Here is a 17,888-nt window from a genome sequence, read left to right as displayed (position 1 = left end):
TGACACGCGCCTGGTTGGATGTTTGCTCAGCGTGCGCTGCGTGCGGCCGCAAGCGTTGGCTTGCGCACGGTGCAAAAGAAGTTAAAGTTACGAGCGTACATTAAAAAAAAAAGATATATCATGACGATCGAATACCAACGTAAAACGTTTCGGGCAAAAGCAATCACTGCTCATACTTTCGACTAATGAGCGCGTATGTTCGTCCCAGTTAAGCAAGGCTCTCGAGAATCGTATCGCAAAAATAGTGGATAATATTTACAACACAGCATATATATATTCAAAATATATGCTGCTGCAGCGACTACATTGCAGCTATTCCTTACAATGGATAGTTCACACTGTTCATAAAATCTCTGGTTTTTACATTACGATTAATACAACTCTGGTGGCCACACCTGTCGGGCACAATAGGGAAATTAAACCAGGCAAGTTAGATTGGACTGGGTGTCTGTTGCAAAGCTGTCAGCCAACAGGACAGATGCAGTATCCCCAACACCATATAACATGTGAATTTTAATTCGGCATTGCTCTAGGCAGCGTACACCTACGCAGTGCTTAGATTCCGTTGATATGAACAACAGCACTGCTTTAGCGTTTGAGTCCCCGTTAACTGAACTCCATCTTTATCAAAGCTACCAGAGCAAAAATACACAAAAACAGGATTAAATTCCGGGGTTTAAGGGTTAGAATGCAACAGAGCAACTGGGTACAGGTACAGCTCTTTGATCCATCCTCTGCTGGTCACATGGGGGCTATTTGACGACACTTCACCACCCTGGTCAATGCGGGTAAGGTGAAGGCAATCCGCACAGATGCGGAAGCATAGAGGTACACTACAACAATGTATTTTGCTGCGCTGCCCTCTGCTGCCCGCCATGTGGTCACCCCACACCCAATTATAAAGTCGTTCTTTTTCCCCAGAATCTTCACAGAACTTGGCCCACCGATCTCAGGGATGCAGGCCTGCGTGTTGCAATCCTCCCGGTTGCTGGGCTTGAGCTCGGCGTCGCAGCTGCTGCTGGGAGCGATGCTGTCATCGAGGCATCGCACCTCACGCACGCGGAATCCGGTTTCGCACGACTTGGAACACTGCAGCACGGGGTGGGGGGGTTGGTTTGGGGGAGTGCGGGGAACAGGCACACGACCAGGTTGTGAGCAATCAACTTGATTTTTTGGACTCAACTTCACCAATCAGTTCGGCTCGCTGAGTTTGGCATCGAAGACATTTGTTATCCATTGCTGATGCCAGGTAGGCCTATAAGAGAGAGAGGGGCATTGAGGTGTGTTTGGCTGATATGCTGAAGTGCGGAAGACTCAACATTATTGCTTCATCGTATAATTCATCAAAGTGACCCAAAACAGGAATGCATATTTTCATGCAAGAACTATGAATCCTAATTCACAGCTCGTTGACAACGCACTGCTGGATGAAGACTTCCCTATGCAGTATCAGTCCTGGTTTATTGTTTGTTACTTCTGTATGCTGAACTTTTTTCGCACCCTATGTAGCTAATCGGAGGTGATTAGGTGGGGGGGGGGGAGTATTGATAAAGGGAAGGCAGAGGCTCAGTTCAGATATTGCTTGTAGCTGCTAGGTCAGGGGTCGGCAACCAAAATAACAAGAAGAGCCATTTCTTTCCAATTCGGTACAAAATTCAGTATTTCAAGAGCCGCAATGCATCTGAGTACATACTGTACATACGTACATATCGTCAAAAAGCAGCCCGTAAAGAGCCGCATGCGGCTCCGGAGCCGTAGGTTGCCGACCCCTGTGCTAGGTGAAGGAAGGACCCCAAGGATGCCCTGGGTGACTTTGTCGGTGCTGCCCTAGCTGTCCCAACCATCCTGAGGGTTTTTTGTCGTGCTAGACCCTGGTTGGTTCATCCCAAGCTGTGCCACGGTGTTGCTCTCTCTCTCTCTCCCACTTTTGTTTAGTTTTGTTTCAATTCTTATTAAGGTCCTAAAGATGTGGTCGCATTTAGATGGTACGTAAATTCACATCGTTATTGTGGTAAGGATTGGCCGACGATCAAACTCGGGCCTCAAGAGTCCATTGCGCAATGCACTAACCACTACACTACCACTCAACCTCGTATATATTTTTTATATGATTGTTAAATTAAAGTAAAATAAATATTGAAATTGCTTTTGGTTGGTAGCACATGTTTTAACCTCAATTGTAAGGCGACAAAAAAAACACCCCAGCATCACCTATTTACATTTATATATTTATTTCGTCTGTTTCAAAAAACGACTCGTAAATTATGCACGGGTGAATGGATTGCCTGTTAGTTAATCCACGCCTGTGCACCTCGGAGCCGCTTTTTATACTCACAACAGCCCCCCAATGTGGCTCTCAGGATTTGCCGGCAGCTAAAGCCAGCTGCTGCTGCTGCTGAACGACCGACCGACCGACGGTGCTCACCGCGCTCCATGCCGTGGTGTACCAGCGGGCGCCGCACGCACGCAGGTGGCACGGCTGCTGGCTCGCCGGCTTGGCCAGGCCGGCACAAGCGTCGCGGTCCATCGCCGAGAAGGAGCCGTTTGTCCGCTGCACGCAGATCACGTCCCGGCTCTGTGTGCCGTTGCCGCAGCCGACGGAGCACTGCGGACGTGGCCAAGCGGACAAGTGTCGGGCCGTCAACTTGAATCGATAAACCAAATTCTAATGCTTTATGTTAATTATCAGAAATTCATCAGACGTAATCACTCGTGTCAACACTTATGTATTACACCCTGAATGATGCGATTTGTTTCTGGCAACTTGGAGTTTTGGGCCTTTGAGCCGAAGCAATGTACGATGTTCTGAATCCTTCCTTAAGTGCTCTCCCTTTCAAGTCCCCTGAATGGTGTCTTGCAGGATAGTTTGGATACATTTGCTGGATCTATGGATGTGCTCAAATAACTGCAGTTGTCTTCATCATTTAATGGCGTCAAGGGGGGAGTGTCGTTCTTTTTCTCTGATGCATTTTTAGGTTGTGCCACGCTCTGTTCAGCATGATGCCTGACGTTTTACCCCACGTTCTGGGAGCTTCAGAAACGACTTAAAGGTACAGCCCAAAAAAACAAATCAGAGGGCTACACAGCACAACAGCGAAGCCCTACGCAAGAGGTCACTTTTTCTGTTATGACTGGGTGGCAATTATTCTCCATACATCCGTAACCCTGCCAGCCCTCCCCACCAGCCCCTAACTTCCTTTATTAATGAGAAACGTGTTCTCAGCGCGGCCGTTACCTGTCCCCAGGGCCCGGTGAACCATTCCGCTTTGGTCTCGCAGCTGCCGTAGTTGCAGGCTTGCCTCTCAGTCGGCTGGTCGCTGGAACAGCCCTCCAGCGGGAGGCTGTTCACGTGGTTCATCAGGCAAACCACCGAGCGGGACTGCACTCCCTCGCCGCAGTCCGCCGAGCACTGACGTGGAACAAAGACAAAGGTCCTGTGTATAGCCTCGGCAGGCTGTTGGGGCAAGTGCAAGTTAGCAAGCGCCCACGGGAGCGGGCACGGCACACGAGGGCGCGGTGTGGCCAAGCCTCTCTTGCCCTTCTGCTGATTGCCTGTTAATATCAGGCAGTTTACCAGCATTGGTTCAAGCAAGGGTGACGCTGCTGATGAGACAATGAATGTCAACACCGAGTCTGCTTGTTTTGCACCAATGTTGCCGAAATGATGCACTTATAAAAGGCTGTGCGTCTTATGGGAATATGTAAAGGAAACTTTAATTATCTACGTGGAGGAACAGGTATATGTAAAGGAGGTGTATTGTTTGAGTATTAATTTTGCCATTTAAGTTCAGTTAACCTTTGGAGAAGCCCAGGACTGTGTTCAGATATTTGTAACTGAAGTTGACCGTGAACAAGAATCAAACTCAGGTTGCTGTGATCATAAGGCAGTGCGCTAACCACTACACGACTGCTCCCCCACACCAATACATAGGTGTGCGCGTGTATGTACGCACACGCACATCACGAAAGAAGGCAATTAAAATAAAAGCATTCTTTAACTCTCTGCATCTTCAGACTACGATGTGCCTTGTGCTCGTTACGTGGCAGAGACTCGACGAGGAGATTAACAATTACCCAAAGTTGCCTGTACCAGGCACTGGAATACAAATATGTATTGCGTTCTTTAAGATGCATAATGAACAGGACAACATCAGTACTGTTAATAACTGGATTGCACGTGCTCGAGAGAGAATTCGAGACTGACCTTGCAGCCAATAAACTGGACGGCACTTGTGAATCATGGAAGTTTTATTAACGGCGTGTATTGGCACGACGATTGCGCCGGTTCTCAAGTCTGTTATTTTTTTGTTACCTCCAACGAAGGTATTAAATAATGCATAACTACAAAGGAATGAAAAACGCGGGGAAACTTCTAGACTAAAAATTCCCGACAGACCCCTGTCTGGGCCACAAAACCCCCCGGAGCTTTTAGCAGACTGCCACGCAGAGTCTTGCCCCACAGGTGTGAAACAGCTGTTTTATTAAATCATTAGGGACGTGCGCTCTTGTCCTCCCTGCAGACAGAGCTCATTGCTCAAGCTCCGGCATGCCTCCACCACTTGCTTAGGTATCGCCCGGTGTGCGTAACGTTTTGCCCTGGTCGTTAAACTCACGTTCGTGCGTGTAAAACGGAAGAAGCCAATGGCACAGAGACAACTTTGGCCCGAGCATGGCACTTGTGTAAAGCATTTCTCTCGTTAGAATTTTTGGAGACATCTGGGGCACTTAAAGAGCTATGGGAGGTGCAAAACTCTTAAGCTAATGACCGTGTTGGACAAAGGCTCCTTTTGCCAGATTTTTATGAAGTAACCAGATTTTTCATGAAATATATATGATGAAATAGCCAAACACTTATCCAAGAAATGCTCTGTGGAAAAGGGGCAGCATCCATCTCTGGCTATACAATAAAAGTCAGGCAAATTACATCGTGTGTATCTTTTGAGACTATTGAAAATGCTATGCAAACTATTGGTGGATCTCTGCAGCGTATAGCATTCATGTGCAAATCGCACGTCCAAGTTTAAGTCTGTATTGGTGGATGAAAATACATTCATGATATGGTAAAACGTTAAATATTTCACATTTACATTAATAATATTTCCAAGCTGGCAATATTGTATTATAGTGGTTTGTTTGTTAGGTAAAGCACTTTAAGATGCCGATGTGTTTAGGGGCTCAATAACCGCAAATCCTCATGAGTAAAGGAGGATTGAGACCAGTTCAAAATAACTAAGCCCGTTGTGTCATCCTTGCTGAATAATTCAATATTCTTCTGCCTTGCCCCCCCTCCCGCCCCCAAACCCGCTCCGTGAACTGTGGCCCCATGGCCTTACCCGCTCGCTCCAATCGGTGAGGAACCAGCTCTTGGCGCAGGCCCCCATGTCGCAGTTCTCGCTGTCGGCGGGACGCAGCTTCATGTTGCACTCGCCGTCGTCCACCGCGTCGCCCAGGTTACTCACGCACTTCACGTCGCGGCTCCGCTGGCCCAGGCCGCACGGCACGGAGCACTGCGGAGTTGCCACGAGACGCGCGATGAACAAAGAAAGAACGACGAAAATCCCCCGTGTCGCCTTAACAGACTGTTGGGATAAGTGCTGTTAGCGAGCACCTATGAACGGCACGTGAGGGGGTGGGTGGCCAGCACCACGTCTGACCGCCTTTGTCTCCCCAGTGGCGACGTTTACACACCGCACTTGGTACTCATTTGAGGCTGAGTCGACCTAGGGAAGGCCCAGGACCGGTTCAGATAATCTTCACTGGTGTTGGCCGTGAGTGGGAATCGAACTCGGGAACCCGGGTTCGCAGCGCGCTAACCGCTACACTACCACACACGCGCGCATAACCTGCGTTCCCAAGCATCCTCCGTAAATGTCATGATGTGCACGCTGCTCTTCTCGTACCGCATTCTTAAGATGTTGTATTCAGATGTTTCGTAAATTGTTGCCATTTTTAACGACCTTTATTCGAACTCTGCCGATTCATTGCCGTTCCGCATTTGGTCCACGTTCACTTTTTGCATGTTGAGTCAGTTTCACAGTATGCAATATGGCAGTGTTGCATTTAACAAAAAATCCTTTAATAACCGTACAATTAAATACACATACTTAAACATTAATAATATGGGTATTCGAGGGGGGGGGGGGGGGCAGTGGCATAGTGGTTAACACACTTCACTTTGAACCTAGCAACTTGAGTTAAATTCCTGACCACGATGAACAGCAGTGCCAAATAATGTCACCTGGGAATTCAATTATCACCATTCAGGGTCGCAATTCGACATTGTGATGAATGTAGCAGCCACTTAGTGGGTGCAGGGGTCACGTGAATCCATGATGTATCACATATGAATCGAAACGTCTTTAACCTATGTTCTGTAGCCCATGCGTCCCCCACCTGTGTGCACTTTTGTTCCATTTTCTTGTGTCAATGTCCATGCTTCTGAACCATCTTTCATACCAACTAGTTAGTATGTCAGTTAATCGCTTCTTCTTTAGTCCTTTGCCCAATAGTATGTCTTTGGCTGAAACTCTCTCTTTCTATAACGATCATTATTTATAATATTATAGTAAATATCCACTCTCGATAATTATTATTCATTTCACTGTACGGAGCTCAGCTTCCTTCACGTCGCCCAGCAGCATTTGTTTCTCAAGGCTTATTGGGCCATAAACATCTTTGTTTATGATTCTTATTATTCAACAAGAGCCTGGTGCAAAGCGAGTGACGGGGAGAGAGAAGGGGGGGGGGGGTGCAGATATTCCGCGGGCGACAAGCACCGAGGCCTGGTGGCTACGGGGCAGGGGAGAGAGAAGGCGGTTTGGGCTCACTGCCCCACTACTCACGCAAGGGGCAACGTTCACGAGCAAACTTTTTTGTTTTAAACACGAAGCTACTCATGGAACCCCTTCACTACCTCTCCTTCTATGGGAATTTATTCTTAAGAGCTTCCATGAGCGGCATTTGGGCACTCCTCCCTCCCCCGTCACTTTTTTTTCTTCTTCTCCTACAGAGGGGCATCAGAGCTTGGGTAGATTTTATTGAAACAGTGTGTTGAAACATGCGGTTTAGTCGGGTTTTCATTGCACTGTAATCCGTAATTTGCTTGTGCTGGTGTCAACCTCCCCACTTTCATATCCTCTGTGTTGTGTACCTCAATTGTTTTTTTTTGGGGTGGGGGGGTGGGGGGAAGGAAACCACGAAGCTACTCACGGAGCTCCACTCGGAGCGGGTCTGCCACTCGCTGCAGATCTTAAGCTGGCACGTGGTGGTGGTCTCGGGCTTCTCCAGCGTGCGGCACCGGTGTGGTTGCACCGTGGTGACGCGGCCCGCGTACACCTGGCGGCACAGCACCTGCCGGTGCTGGTTCCCCGTGCCGCACGTCTTGCTGCACTCGGACCACTCGCCCAGGTCCCAGCTGCAAAATCCGCGAGGGACATGGTTGCAGAGACAGAGGGAGGGAGGGAGCGGGCAATAGAAAGAGAACAGCGTGTCCTTCACACTCACTCGCGTTGGCACATGTACGTTGTACATGTAGAGCAGTGGCTCTTCACTCATTTTCAGAGGGGGGCCAATTTCGCCGATAAGACATCGTCGTTGCGTGCGAGGGCTGCGACACCATTTGTCGCCATCTGGGTTTGACAGCAGCACGATGGTGATGGTGGGGGGTGTCTTAACCATTTGTGTACTGCCGTGGGCCGCATGTCAGGGGCCGCACTAAAGGCCACCAGGGGCCGGCATTAGCCCGCGGGGCCTTGCAACGACGAACACTGGCGCAGAGAGCCCTTTTGTCAATCCATGGCTGGATGAGGATGAGATACTCCCCAAGCTGTACAAGCTGTCGTGTATGTATGTTGAAGTTTTTGTTTCACCGTACGTAGCCAACCATGTTAATCAGAGATGCGGGGATAGGCCAGGGTCATGTGACATTCCGCACGGGGCAGGGGTTCCACCCGGCCGTGAGAGGCCAAACAACGAGAGGGCAAGCTATGAGAGGTCGTGGTTGTTTGACCATACTTCACTACGTTGAGCAGTGCGGGTCGGCAAAGATGGAGAGCATAGACATTGGAGCATAGTACCGTATAACAAACAATGTTGCTACACTGCCCCCTGTTAACAACGGAGCCCTGCTGCAGCCTACAACACCTGTTTTTGTTTTAATGCGTGGTGATCGCCCATCTCAGCACTATCCCAGCTCAACCCTGCGTAGCACTATCCTGAAAAATCTGATGAGGTTGGGAATATTCTGGGAGATTTGGTCAAAGGCATTCGCATACAACTTTCATTATAGAGCGTCTGTCAACAACCGTGTCTCAATAGCCTGTGCAAAACAGTGGGATATGAGCAGTCCAGGGAAAAAGGAGGTGTGTAGTTATGCTGAATATATATATATTTTAAAGACCAGAAATAGTTATTTATGAGCAGAGAATAACGGAATAGTGAGCCTGAACATGAACAAGGGCACGGAGTCAACAGCAACGATGGCCAGCAGGAGAAAAATCCAGACTCGAGAACAGCAGCAGAGATGGAGAGACCTCCCACTATAATCTTGTTTTGTAAGGCTGTAAGCTATAAAAACGCCAAGTTGCAGTTGTTGAAATTAATTACCCACTCTGGCTTTGTGATGCAAATAGACATTTTATTCACAATTCTCCCAGATCCCGAGAGACAGCTGTACTTATACAAAAAAACTTTCGCACAGATTTGTTATTCATTCGTGTAAATACGTAGAACATTAACCAGATATTGTGTACAGCTAGACATACAAATCAAGCAACTTTAAAATGTAATCGCGAAGGCTTGTGTTGATGAAACTTGCTATGCTAAACAATGATATATGACATACATGCTGCTTATGTTTCATAGAGAAAAATTACGACCACAAAATACACTTCAGTTTAATCCAGAGTATTTCCTTCTAGAGGAAGTCTGATCCGAAGCAGATGTGATGTAAAAAAAATAGATTTCTGTAAAGTTGTAAATTATGATTGGGGCAGTCAGAACTTGAGAACTACCGTGGGATTTTAGGGGCCTGGCCTGGCAGTTAACGGGACCATTGGCTGAACCAGAAAATGATAGAAAGACGCCTGAAGGCATACTTTGTGCTCATTTTTGCTGCTGATTTGTGGTGAGCTGGCACGAAGGTGACAACATAAAAAAACATTGTAAATAAAAAACACTGTTGACCGCTGTTGCGCACTGAACAGTCAGGGTGGGAAGATGAGCTATTCAACCCTGGCGCCTAGGCGATTTGATGAATTGTTGCAATTCAGGGTCATGGTTCAATTCCATAATTTCATTTTTGTCACACTGCGGTAACTGCTGTGTTGAGGTGCACCACCCAGACGGAGGCCTGGAACAGCAATTATAACGAACCACAATCTACTCTGTGGAACGGGTGGAAACATCCACTCCCCGCCCCCCATCTCCCCTCACCCCCACCGCACCTGCCAGATGTTGCTCCATTCAGGGTCACACTTCACGTGAGTAATCAATTATTTGTTTTGGAATCGGTATGAATGATAGTGCCTCTAGTGGCTGCAGGGATGACGTTGAACCCGTCACATACAACATCCACAAACCGTCGATTCTTAGAAACACGACAGAACGCACGTATCTCGTGAGGGTGCGAATTAAACATTAATCAATCTAACACGGAAGCTTTCGCGACCAATATTATAATAAAGGCTTTTTGGGTTAGGAACGCGTACAATATACCTTCTCGTGAGCAATGTCAATTGACGTTCAACTGACGCGGCATCATCATCATCGTCACTGGCACCACGACCGAATGGTGACCGTTCAATGGAGGGAGACAGGGGGTGGGGTTGGGGGGGGCTCTCACAATGCGGGGCAAGGCTGAACGTTACAGGCCTCCTCCTCTTCAGGTGGCCGTGACGACGAGTCGCAGTTGGTGTCGGACACCTCCTCCTGGGTGGTGCGCCTCACACAGCGGAACACCGGCAGCTGTTTGCCTGCGGTGGGGGGGGGGGGAAGCAAAATGGTCGCTGGGGTTCTCTATCATCGGTCAGCCACGGTCAATAGTACTGCTGGATGAGCGCCACCCGAAGGCTTTGCCATTTCCATAATTTTATTTTAATTTTACCAGGTAAGGCCCCGCTGAGTTATGTAGCTCTTTTTTCAGAAGCGACTTGGCTGCCCACAAATGATAACTCAACGAAGTGGCTTATCGCGTGGAAATGTGTAGAGGCCAAATACTCTAAAAGCATGTTGTTGATTCTAAATGTGAAGCGTAAAAACCGGATGACCTGCAGTGAAATCCACCTGACCACGGTGAAAGAGAGAGAGAGACACGCAAACTCCAAATATACAGCGGGCGTCAGGGTCGGGATCGAACCCAAGACCTCCTGGTTACCAACCAAATGATACATGGTTGTACATCCTGAAGGCATTTATTTAATAAAATATGAAAGAACTTAAGCATTTTCATCGTTATCACAAAAAGGTTCTGTTTTTGGAAAATCACGTGTAAGGTGACCCCATCGATTTTGCAAATAAAATTTTAATCTAATACATAGAAACCCAATAAATGGATTTGAAACAAGTAGGGCGTTTGATTTAAAATATTGCATCGGGGCAGCTCACGTCGGCACGGCGTGTGAGGTCAGCAGCAGCAGAGAGTCAAGGGCAGAGAGTCCAAGAGGGTCAAGGGGTCAGGGAGCGATGGGTACGCGAGTGGGGCAATCGTGGACGTCCGCAGACACCACACGTGCACAGCAAAGTAAACAGCTGTTGATAATAATGTTCTCTAAATACTGTGGTGTGCTTACTATTAACTGTCATTGTTTTAACCATAAGTAGAAATAGTTTTCGCATAGCTGTGTACGTTTTTGAGATGATCATGCTATGCGTTTACATACCGTACATTCCAGACGAGAAAGCATCCCTTTTTAAAACACGTGCTTAACAATGTGCTTATACAAGCGACCAGTGGTGAATAGCATTTCTGTCTGCATTTTCTACAAACCTGCATTTGTGTAGGAGTAGTAGTAATAATAAAACAACGATTTAGAGCCCTTTCTCAATCCACTGCTGGATGAAGGCCTCCTTCACGCCGTGTTGGTCATGGGGGTCGTTTGACCATACTTCACCACGCCGGTCAGTGTGGGTTGTGAAATGTGAAACCCAGGACTGGTTGCGCTATCGCCTGCCACTGATGTTATTCGTGACCGGGAATCGAACTCAGATCTTCGCCTTTTATACATTTGAAGGGAAACATTTTTATCAGTGAAATCAGCTTATGCGAAGCTGGTTAAATTGTTGTATTGCGCGCCGATGAAGGACGGCAATGGCTTTGGGAGGATTTCATCCAGCAGTAGATAAATCAAGGCTGATGATGAATAAAGAATTACTCTATTTTCGAAGTGTGTATGTTTGTACGACGCTGCAACAACCCCCATGAATGACATGCCACGGGGAAGACCTTAATCTGCAAAAAAGCTGCAAATCATCATAGTTATAATTCATTTATAACTGTGCAAAACATTTCTATTGAAAAAAAATGTATTTGTACGAATAAGAAAAAAAAATTTCAGTGGTCCACAAGCAAACATAAAACATGCCTCACATTTGTCTTCATGCAGAAATATGTTGGAATAGGCGGATTATAATGCAGTGTTGATGACGAATATTGTGAGATATTTATTACTTTATTTGTACTCAGTACTTTAAAATATCCTTTCACCTGGAATCAATCCGAGGATTACTTGGTATAATAATAATAACACCACCGATGGAAAAAACAGCCATTCCACACGTGTAGCCTTGGGGCCATGTGGGTGATTTGTGCAAATGTATTACTCGAACATAAGGGCTGCCTTTACTGTGTTCAGCACGGGTGAAACCAGGCCATTATTTCTAACTGAATATTTTCTTGGTCGCTTGTAAGACTGGAGGAGTCGCTGGCACGCTCACGAGCAGCCTCAGCTCTAGGGGAGAAATGTGTACCAAATGTGGTGTGCCCGGCGGAAAATAAATAAATTCTGGGTTGTCGACCCGGACAAATCCGTCTGAAATCAAATTTCTGGGTGGGACGGCTCACCTCTGCCGCAGGTGGAAGAGCATTCCGTGGTGCCCACCCTCTTCCAGTTATAGTCACGGAGCCAGGGAGACGCAGGTGGCACGCCAGGCTGCCCAGGTCCCAGGTGACCGCCCGCAGGGTCCGTTGCAGTGTGGGTAACGGTCGAGTGCCCTCCTCTGCCGCCGGTGCCTCCTCCTCCTCCTCCAATGGCTGAGCCCGAAAGCTGCCCGTTGTACGCCTCTTCTGCCATGCCAACATCGTTCGTAGACATGCAAAGTCAACCCGCTTGCAGTGGCAATTGGTTAAATGGGTTTAACGTGCAAACAGACGAAGCAAAGCGAAATCATGCAGCATCGCATGAATATGGCACATTATACGCCGACCTCAATTTTGCTAGGGGTCAAGTCAGAGAGTATCTTCAATTACAGCAAATCAATTACCGTACAGAAAATGAGACGTTATGAAATGTGTTATATTAAGTGGTTGAAGTGATACTTTTTTTTACCATGAAATTATATTGCAGGTTATTATGTAACAATGTAATTTATATTCTTCACGATAACAGCTTATAAAACACGTCTCTTAAAAGTTTTGTCAAGCCATAGATTTAAAATAATTACTGCATTAGTGTATATATGTTAAACACTGGTACTCTGATGTACTTAAATAAATCTTATCCAGTATGACTTACTTATGCTATTACCAATGTGACCCTACTAGGACAAATTAGTAATAACTATGTTGAACTTCTTTCAAATCCATATGTAGCCAATCGTGCTAATTTAATGTGCGGGGGAAGGACAACAAACTAAACACAAAAAGCAGTTCTAAAGAAATGCATTTTGAATCTACATGATTTAAAAGTGCATAGCCTCAGTGGCTTCCTAATATTGGAAGGAAGAGCGTTCCAGACGGCCACAGAAGCACATCTGAAAGTGTACGATGTAGTCACCGTATTTGTTCGATATATAGTGAGGGAAAAAAGTATTTGATCCCCTGCTGATTGTGTACGTTTGCCCACTGACAAAGAAATGATCAGTCTATGATTTTAATGGTAGGTTTATTTGAACAGTGAGAGACAGAATAACAACAACAAAATCCATAAAAACGCATATCAAAAATATTATAAATTGATTTGCATTTTAATGAGGGAAATAAGTATTTGACCCCTCTGCAAAACATGACTTAGTACTTGGTGTCAAAACCCTTGTTGGCAATCACAGAGGTCAGACGTTTCTTGCAGTTGGCCACCAGGTTTGCACACATCTCAGGAGGGATTTTCTCCCACTCCTCTTTGCAGATCTTCTCCAAGTCATTAAGGTTTCGAGGCTGACGTTTGGCAACTCGAACCTTCAGCTCCCTCCACAGATTTTCTATGGGATTAAGGTCTGGAGACTGGCTAGGCCACTCCAGGACCTTAATGTGCTTCTTCTTGAGCCACTCCTTTGTTGCCTTGGCCGTGTGTTTTGGGTCATTGTCATGCTGGAATACCCATCTACGACCCATTTTCAATGCCCTGGCTGAGGGAAGGAGGTTCTCACCCAAGATTTGACGGTACATGGCCCCGCCCATCGTCCCTTTGATGCGGTGAAGTTGTCCTGTCCCCTTAGCAGAAAAACACCCCCAAAGCATAATGGGGATGGTGTTCTTGCGGTCATAGGCAGCATTCCTCCTCCTCCAAACATGGCGAGTTGAGTTGATGCCAAAGAGCTCCATTTTGGTCTCATCTGACCACAACACTTTCACCCAGTTGTCCTCTGAATCATTCAGATGTTCATTGGCAAACTTCAGACGGGCATGTATATATGCTTTCTTGAGCAGGGGGACCTTGCGAGCGCTGTAGGATTTCAGTCCTTCACGGCGTAGTGTGTTACCAACTGTTTTCTTGGTGACTATGGTCCCAGCTGCCTTGAGATCATTGACAAGATCCTCCCGTGTAGTTCTGGGCTGATTCCTCACCGTTCTCATGATCATTGCAACTCCACGAGGTGAGATCTTGCATGGAGCCCCAGGCCGAGGGAGATTGACAGTTCTTTTGTGTTTCTTCCATTTGCGAATAATCGCACCAACTGTTGTCACCTTCTCACCAAGCTGCTTGGCGATGGTCTTGTAGCCCCTTTCAGCCTTGTGTAGGTCTACAATCTTGTCCCTGACATCCTTGGAGAGCTCTTTGGTCTTGGCCATGGTGGAGAGTTTGGAATCTGATTGATTGCTTCTGTGAACAGGTGTCTTTTATACAGGTAACAAGCTGAGATTAGGAGTACTCTCTTTAAGAGTGTGCTCCTAATCTCAGCTCGTTACCTGCATAAACGACACCTGGGAGCCAGAAATCTTTCTGATTGAGAGGGGGTCAAATACTTATTTTCTTCATTAAAATGCAAATCAATTTATAAAATTTTTGACATGCGTTTTTCTGGATTTTTTTGTTGTTATTCTGTCTCTCACTGTTCAAATAAACCTACCATTAAAATTATAGACTGATCATTTCTTTGTCAGTGGGCAAACGTACAAAATCAGCAGGGGATCAAATACTATTTTCCCTCACTGTACTGTACAGCCCTTTGTCAATTCACTGCTGGATGAAGGCCACTCCACACTGCATCACTGCATCATTTGTGGGTGTTGTTTGATCATACATGCCAGTCAGCGTAGGTCGGTTCAGATATCACGCACAACTGTTGTTAGCCGCGGCCGGAAATCAAACTCTGGTCGACAGATTCAGTGTGGTGCTCTAACTAATGCGCTACCGCTCCCCCAGTAACTTCCTATTTTAGTGACATGTAAAATGCTATTGCAACAAAAAAACATCACAAAAGTCATGCCAAATGACACTGTTAAAATCCAAATGTTACGAAAATATATCCACATTCTGTACAGTGAGAGCCCGCGTGCCAAGATTATGACTCTTTGCATTTTTCGTCATCCTTACCGCCGTTGCAAGCCCCCCTCCTCCCGCCCCCAGAACATATATATACTTATAATTAACTGCTTATGGGAAGTTTATAAGTGCTGGCGTGCTCACCCAAATTGTGATTGGGCGGATTCGGGTCCAGCTGGCTGCTCACCACATTATCTGAAGGCAGTACGTACTCGAAGTGAACCCCGGGGTTCGACTGCTGGTAGATCATCTGTTGAAGTGGAGCAGCACAATTACAAACCACATAGCATACGAAGCGTCTATAAACACCGCTCATCCTGTGACTGCAGAAGCGCTTGCTTGTGTAAGCATCCTGCCGTTTAGTCTGAGCGACGTCTTGGCATTTGGTTGGGAGCCAGAGAAATGTTTTGTGGATCTCTGTTTGTGGCTTACGTAAACACAAGTAGAGCATAGCGGAGCATCGGCAATTATAAAAGTGCCCTCTTCAGGGATTGTTTGCTTTTTAAAACATTTTACAACGTACATTTACGGCACAAAATAAAACATTGAAATGGGCGTATGCACCCACACGATCATGGTGCAATGCAAAGTGCCCTCTCTGTATTGTGATACGGTTAAACGAACACGTCGTTTTACAAGGAACATGAGTCCGTCCAGGCAAATCGCTGCAAGTGTACCTTAGGGCATAACGAGTAAATCTGCAAAAGTTACATCTGGCCTTTCCGATAATCTGCATTGCAATATCCATATAAACAGTAGTTAAATTTCCCGTAATGACAAAAATATATCCAATCTTAACTGAAAGACGAAGTCAAAAGATGCGGTGGAATGAACCGGAAACACGCATCAATCATAAGTCACTTGAATCAGCAGGCTATGCGATGAATTAATGCACCCACAAATCATTTTTTTTAAAGTGTGTGGGAGGGAACCAGAGCACACTGGATAAAAACCACACCACGATTAGCACGGTTGGTTACGTACGGTGCAGAAGAAGTTCAACATACGTACAGACGAACAAATACAGGGTGCTTAAAAAATATGTTAACACTTCTGAGACTTTGCAACAATACCACGACAAATGTGCCTCCGGGCTCTGGAGACCACCTGGAGAAGATTCCAGGCACGTGTTGACAATGACAGTGAACAAGTGGTGGCTCTTTTTTGAAGCTATTAACATACATTAGTTATGTTACAGCGTATTATCTGTTCTTTTTCCGTTAAAAACGATCATCCCACGTAAGTGTGAACATATTTTTGAAGCACCCTGTATAACACAAACGAATGCAACTTACAAAGACGTCCAGCACGTCAGTCGTTGGCCCGTCGGCGATGAAGGATTCACCGGCGGTGCTGCTAATCTCGTTCGGTCGTTTGTACATAAACATCGTCCCCGCGGCCTCGTATTTTCCTGGCCGGTCGATGGCCCAGTTCCCGTTAATGATGGACTGTCCAGCGTGACTCCTCAGGGCTGGCAGAAAAGGTAATGCAAGCAAAGTATGCATTAGAGCGCTCAAACACACGCGCCGCATTATGACTTGACAAAATTCTGTCGGTGCGTTTGCTCAAGGGAAGCAATACCTCGATTCAGCACGCGAGAAAAAATCCAACCTCTAGATCCCTTATAACCGAGCTCAGTAGAAGTCCACATATGCACTTCCAAGGAGGCAATCAATTTTCCCTGCATGCCATATAACAGGTCGCTTAATGACTGTGACCTTCATCGGTCAAAGCAACGGGTATCTCCTTTCAGATGCACCCAGGATTACCAGCTGTGGAACAATGTTACATCTCCAAGGCACTATGAATGAAGTTCTCAGGTCTATTGAAGCATCCCACACAAAAGCTGGCGGGCACAAACACTGCACGTTCTAAGGACCCACGTTGGCACTTTGATGGATGGTCACTCCACGCAGCCATGGATCTGCTTGTGCAAACAACCGAAAAAGAGGCACTGGAAAAAGCAAACGATGCATGCGGCTGGACATTAATAAGGCAGATGGACATGACCCCCGTTCGCATTTATTATACGGTACCAAAAAGGACCCCTCGCCGAGCGGCCTGTGGCCTTATGGCGGTGGGGTCAAAGGTCAACACCGTGGGGTTTTTTCCCCGGCTTTGTTTCCACTGCCGCTGAGCCTATGAGTTATAAAGATCAGGTGCGTCCCGCGCCGCAAATGCATTGCGGACGCGCGTGAGATGGCGACACGTCAGGAGAGCCTTTTAAGAAGCCTGAGAAAACGGCGGCTTTAAAAAATAACGGGAGATTATTCACAGGGCTAAAGCGAACAGCAGTCCATTGTGGAAGGAAAAAAAACCCCACCACCCCATCTGGAATCGTAGCACGGCCACGACACAGCACTGCCAGCCTTCAGCAAAAAGAATGCGACTCGGCGCACAATTCCGGACGGCCGTCTCGCTCACGCGTGCCGAGAGCCGCCCCGCTTTCAATGACTGAATTTGTCAGTGCTGCGGGACGCAATGGAAGCACCCCGGTGGGGGGGGGGGGGAAGGGCTTGCGGTGACCTTCGGCGTGACGAGAGGGGGCCACGCTGCGAGTGGCTCAGCACGGCCGTGGCGGCGTGACAAGTGATGGATGGGCCCTTCACCCTCGCCCTGCTCCGGCTTTGTCTCTTTTGCCGTCAAGCCATCCAACAAAAAAGCTTAGACGAAATGCTGGGAGCTGTGTCTGTCAGTCGGGCCACCACCAGTTAGCCCTGTCACTGAACAGCTGTTTAAAAGTGAAGACGAACACGAACCCCCCCCCCCCCACACTGACGGAGCTGTGGCTGTCGTGCAGTGACACTGGTTAGCCCTGTCAGGGGACAGCTGTAATGGTGGCAGACAGTAGATAAATCTTGGCAGAGCTTTACACCGGACTGCACTGCACCAGGAGCCGATGGTGTGAATGTGAATGCACAGCAGGTGGACATTCCGTAGGTTTGTTGAGGGGCTGGTGGGGGGGGGGCGAAG

General features: G+C 47.1%; 1 protein-coding gene across 3 annotated transcripts in view; it reads right to left on the bottom strand.

The window, feature by feature from the left end:
• The window catches only part of THSD4 (thrombospondin type 1 domain containing 4), a 147,423-nt gene that overhangs the window by 2,566 nt on the left and 126,969 nt on the right, over window positions 1-17,888 (bottom strand). For 2 of the 3 annotated variants that reach the window (XM_078592522.1, XM_078592525.1), the window contains 9 exons: window positions 16,211-16,386; window positions 15,060-15,165; window positions 12,059-12,280; window positions 9,842-9,971; window positions 7,210-7,414; window positions 5,334-5,507; window positions 3,236-3,409; window positions 2,426-2,605; window positions 945-1,089 (listed from right to left, as the gene is read on the bottom strand). In XM_078592522.1, coding sequence (XP_078448648.1) covers window positions 945-1,089; window positions 2,426-2,605; window positions 3,236-3,409; window positions 5,334-5,507; window positions 7,210-7,414; window positions 9,842-9,971; window positions 12,059-12,280; window positions 15,060-15,165; window positions 16,211-16,386 — 1,512 coding nt within the window. The remainder of the gene's footprint in view (window positions 1-944; window positions 1,090-2,425; window positions 2,606-3,235; window positions 3,410-5,333; window positions 5,508-7,209; window positions 7,415-9,841; window positions 9,972-12,058; window positions 12,281-15,059; window positions 15,166-16,210; window positions 16,387-17,888) is intronic. The other variant, XM_078592523.1, reaches the window with a different exon arrangement.

The sequence above is a fragment of the Lampetra planeri genome, chromosome 3, assembly GCF_965212315.1.
Source record: "Lampetra planeri chromosome 3, kcLamPlan1.2.h2, whole genome shotgun sequence".
In the NCBI taxonomy this organism is placed as follows: domain Eukaryota; kingdom Metazoa; phylum Chordata; class Hyperoartia; order Petromyzontiformes; family Petromyzontidae; genus Lampetra; species Lampetra planeri.
Note: the sequence above shows the minus strand (reverse complement) of the source record. Positions and strands in the feature narration are given on the sequence as shown.